The sequence below is a fragment of the Psammomys obesus genome, unplaced genomic scaffold (assembly GCF_907164565.1).
Source record: "Psammomys obesus unplaced genomic scaffold, mPsaObe1.curated_primary_1811, whole genome shotgun sequence".
Lineage (NCBI taxonomy): Eukaryota > Metazoa > Chordata > Mammalia > Rodentia > Muridae > Psammomys > Psammomys obesus.
Genome location: NW_026596089.1, coordinates 2,794,919 through 2,799,883, shown reverse-complemented (window position 1 = coordinate 2,799,883; position 4,965 = coordinate 2,794,919). Strand labels below are relative to the sequence as shown.

The 4,965-nt window shown below is 45.8% G+C and overlaps 1 protein-coding gene across 1 annotated transcript; it reads left to right on the top strand.

Annotated features, from left to right (window-relative positions):
- Positions 1 to 2,593: 2,593 nt before the first annotated feature.
- Sf3b5 (splicing factor 3b subunit 5) lies at positions 2,594 to 3,313 on the top strand. Its single transcript, XM_055627719.1, has one exon. The coding sequence runs from the start codon at positions 2,765 to 2,767 to the stop codon at positions 3,023 to 3,025; it is 261 nt and encodes an 86-aa protein (XP_055483694.1). The 5' UTR covers positions 2,594 to 2,764; the 3' UTR covers positions 3,026 to 3,313.
- The last annotated feature ends 1,652 nt before the right edge of the window (positions 3,314 to 4,965 follow it).

Genomic DNA, 4,965 nt, shown 5'->3' with positions numbered 1-4,965 from the left:
GTATCTCACACCTTTCTGGCCTATTCAGGTTGAGGAGATCAAGGGTGCCTGATAAAATTGTTCTCAATCTGTTTTTCTGTGCTCCGAATTTAGGTGTTTTGGCGCCACCTAGTGTCACGCATTATTGCAACACCTGTATATGTTGAAAGTCTTTAGTAGTGTAGTAAAAAATGCTATTTAAAATAAGCTTTCACTAAAAAGAATGTCTTTAGTTAATTGTCATTTAAACTCTTGGTTTTCTAAATCACATCAAAATTTGAACACAAGTTCTTCAGCACAAGATGGTCGAAAGTCACTGAGAATCACTGGGTTGGCGTGACCAAGGGATGTTCATAACAATTGTTTGTTTAAATTGTGTTCTCCTGTTCCTGTGAAGAACTTCCTATTAATAAACATGTGTAAAATAATACACATGTATGATATTAGTCACTGCAGGGGTGAAAACAGCATACAGTTGACCAATAGAGGCATGGTTATTTATAGTCTGATGCACCTGCCCATGAGAACACCATGCTGCTGTAAAACAAGATCAAAAAAAGAGAAAAGCTGGCCATGATCGCACACACCTTTATTCCCAAAAGTCAGGACCAGAGGCAGGAGGATCTCTGTGAGTTTTTCACCAGTCTGGTTTACATAGCGAGTTCCAGGCAAGCTAGGGCAACATAGAGAGACACTCTCTCTGGAAGAGAGAGAGAGAGAGAGAGAGAGAGAGAGAGAGAGAGAGAGAGAGAAGAAAGAAAACTGATTGCACTATGGGGAACTAGCCAGTAAGGAATATCCTCCATGGTCTCTGCTTTTAGTTCCTGCCTCCAGGTTCTCGGCCTGTTTTGCTTCAATGCTAAACTGTGATGAGGATGTGTAAGCCAAATAAATCTTTGTACATCTTGGGGAAAGTAAGTTCTCATGAAGAGGTTTTAAAAAAAAAAAAATCTCAGACCAGTAAAAAGACATCTTTTTGTATATAACTTGAGAGCCAAAACTCTAATATATAAAGAGCTCCTAAAATTGCTAAGAAAATGAAAAACTTCTTTTCTTCTGTGCTGATAAGAAATGAGCAAAGAATTTGAATCCACAATGGACAGCAGCAGAGACACAACAGACCAACAGGGCGATGTTGCCACATTCCTTTAATCTCAGCATGTGGGAGGCAGAGGCAGGTGGATGGATCTCTGTGAGTTTGAGGACAGTTAAACACAGAGATCCTGTCTTGAACTTCTCCCCCACAAACAAAACAAAACAAACCCTTCCCAATACCTAAACCACAAACAACCCTGCCCCCCGCCCCAAACCCAAACTGAAACAAACCACCAATGAAATTGTAAATAATAAAAAGGGGAAAAGGAAGCTGGACACAGCCACTTGGCCTCTAACACCGTACTTCAAAGTCTGAAGCAGGTGCGGAGAATTTGAGGCCCTGTCCCAAAGCACAAACAGTAACAGAAGGCAAGGTGCAATATGGCTGGAGTGTGAACCCACAAGGATGCCTTATAGCCTATATTTTAGGGATAAAATGTTTATTATGTTGTTTTGGGTGGCATTTGGTTGGTTGGTTTTTTGAGACAGTGTTTCTCTGTGTAGCCCTGACTGTCCTGGAACTAGCTGTGTAGCTCAGGCTGCCCTCGAACTGAGAGATCTGCCTGCCTCTGCCTCCTTAGTGCTGGAATTACAGGTGTGCACCACCACTGCTTGGCAAAATGCCTATTATGACAAAATTGAAACAGAAGGATGAATAGTGGATATAGCAACACACACCTGTAATCTCAGCATTCAGGAGGTAAAATCTGGAGGATTGCTGTAAGCTCAAAGCCAGTCTCAAAACAAGCAACAACAAACAAACAAAACCCCAAATTACTGTATTCTCAAATAGTCTCCAATTGTCCCTTCTCTTTGGCTGTGATTGCTCTTGGCCCATTCTTCAAGTGGTCTTTTTGAGGGTACAGTCACCATCAGAATATATGAGTATCCATAAAGGATGTCATAAAAGCAGAACATAATCTTTCCCTCAAGAGGAAGTGTGTAACCCCTAACTTGAACATAAGGCTCGAATTAGGCAGAAAAACACAAGGTGCAAGGGAAAGAAAGGTTACTTGTCTTGAGCCACAACTGACTTCAAAGAAATGCTTGTGAGCGGCCTTGGATGGAGTGGGTGAGGAACTGTAGCTTGATGTGGAAGCCACCATGGGAAACGATTGGTGCTGACACTGCTCACCAAGCTTTCCCCAGTACCCAAATCTTAAGGGACAAAGCTGGTACCAAGGGCGGACCATGCCGCAGCGTTAGCTTCTAGGTACAAGAGTTAGTTTTCTTGGTCGCTTGTAGCCATAACCCTCTTGGATTTCCCCATCTTTGTAGCCCGGAGCCGTTGTATGGTACTTCTAGGCCGTTGGAAACTGTCACATAAACCAGGCAAACAATCGAAACAAAACAAAAAAAAACTCGTTGGACTACAAGTCCCAGAAAGCAACACTCAATTCGGACGTGATCACCCAAGAGCCACTAAGTGGACCATCATGCAACGCTCTCCGAAGTAGGCGGGCTCTATAAGGAGACGGACCATAGTTTCCTAGGCAACTCTAATCCTGCAACAGAATGCACTTCCGCTTCCGTCTAGGCGTAGAGCCTCTACTCATGCGTCGTTCCCAGCGCCAGCGCGAATACAGGCTTCTTTTGGCGGCAGCGGCGTCGGCGCCTCTCTCCGTTGAACGCTGAGAGCGGGAGCTCGTGGTCTGCGGTCTGATCTCGAAGCCTAGAGCAAAGCGGCGAGATGACGGACCGGTACACCATCCACAGCCAGCTGGAGCACCTGCAGTCCAAGTACATCGGCACGGGCCACGCCGACACCACCAAGTGGGAATGGCTTGTGAACCAGCACCGGGACTCCTACTGCTCCTACATGGGTCACTTCGACCTCCTCAACTACTTCGCCATTGCCGAGAATGAGAGCAAAGCGCGCGTACGCTTCAACCTGATGGAGAAAATGCTGCAGCCCAGCGGGCCGCCGGCGGACAAGCCCGAGGAGAACTGAGGCGAGCGTCCCCGAGTCTTCCCCTTCTGCCAGCAGTGGGAGCTTCCTTGCTCCTGCTTCTCCACCATTCTGCGTTGGGTTCCTCGCCTGACCTGCTTACCCGGGGACGATTCCGAACAAGTCGTCGAGAGACTGTCGTGTTTCTCCGGGGAACTGCGCGGAAGGAGCGATCCCTGCCAGCGAGGGAGAAGACTGCATGGAAGACATGGCGCATTTCGAGTCTGCTTTTCGATAGTTGTTTGTCGTTTTTGCATTTTTTTAAATATAAAGTTTAGTATTTGACCTGTCTTTTGGTGTGGATTGCTGTGTTCCTTGGGAGAGTATCAAAAGGAAGTAGGTGCGGAAGCACAGGGCAAGCGCTCGTTGCCGAGTCCTTAAGACTGTCACACACGATTTTATTATGACGTGCCCTTACCTCGATTTTTTTTTTTTCTTTCTTACAGTGTGTCAGGTCCCAAAGAAACCTTCAAACATCGAGCTTTTCCACATCCCTTTCCCACCCATTTCTAAAGTCTTTGCTGTCATTGACCTCATCTCCCTTTATGTTTCATTCCCCTTTTTCTTGCTAATCAGTCTATGTGTCTTAAGAAATGAAAACCTTTTTTTTTAAAAAAAAAAAAAAAAAAAAAAAAACATTCAATGTTCACCAAAGCGTTTTCCAAAGGTTTGGGGCATACATAATGCCAGTTTGGAGGGAGATAGGCCATTCTAGTCATAGGGTTAGAAGATGCGGGGAGATGGGGCTGCTTGAAGAGTTTACAACTTTCAATACTATTCGTAAACCACATTCCTGAGATAATGACATTTGAGTAAAGACTCAAGTCAAATAGCTGTTCAAAGCAGGTGAAGTTTTCGTCTAACAGGGCCTCCAGTGCAGTGGGCCCAAGAGCAGCACTGAACAGCAGTGTGTTTGATTTACTGAAGGAAGATAAAAACCCCTTTGAGTCACCAGTGTGATGGTTCACACCTTTAATCCCAGCACCCAGGAGGCAGAAGCTGGGGGAATCTCGAGTCCAAGATCACTACAAAATAGCCATAAGGGTGTGGTGGTGCACATCTTTAATCCCAGTGCTCTCTGACAGAGGCAGGAGGAGCTCAAGTTTCAGGCCAGCTTGGTTAACAAATCAAATTTCAGGGCTGCCACGGCTTCACAGAGAAGTCTTGTCTTGAACTACCCTCACCCCGCCCTACCCTCACCCCACCCTCAAAAGCAATATGGCTTTAAGGGTGAGCAATAGAAAGCACCGGGGTCAAGAGAACGAGGACGCTGATTGACAACAGCAAGTTTTTATTTGGGTTATAGTTGTTGGCATTCAGAGATGGGAAAACTAAGTACACTTTTAATAATATATTTAAAAATAACAGTAATCGAGCTGGGCGTGGTGGTGGTGTATGCCTGTAACCCCAGCATTCTGAGAGGGAGAGGCAGAGGCAGGCAGACTGCTGAGTTCAAGGCCAGCATAGCTCAGGACAGGACATTCAACATAGCTCAGGACAGCCAGGGCTATTAGGGAGACCCTGTTTCAAACAAAAGTAACAGAGGATTTCAGGATTGCTGGCTCTCAGGTAAGAATTTTTGCTGCGCATGGGAACCTGAGCTGAAATTCCCACTACCAGTGTAAAAACCCAGGTATAGATAGCTCTATGGGCATACAGCCCCAGCACTGTGGAGAGTTGAGAAAAAAAGAATAGTTGCGGCTTGCTGCCTGCCTTCTTAGCTCCTGGTTCAGAAAGAGATCCTGTCTCAAGAAAATAAGGGGAGGGAGAGAAGACACTGCTCTTCCAGAGGTCCTGAGTTCCATTACCAGCAACCACGTGGTGGCTCACAACCATCTATACTGGGGTCTGATGCCCTCTTCTGGCATGCGGGTGTATGTGCAGATTGAGCATTCATACAGATGAAATAAAGAAAATAAGGGGAGGATGGGGTGGAGATGGTT

Excerpts from the sequence above, each read along its gene's own strand:
- Sf3b5 (XM_055627719.1), top strand. The coding sequence starts at position 2,765 with ATGACGGACCGGTACACCATCCACAGCCAGCTGGAGCACCTGCAGTCC.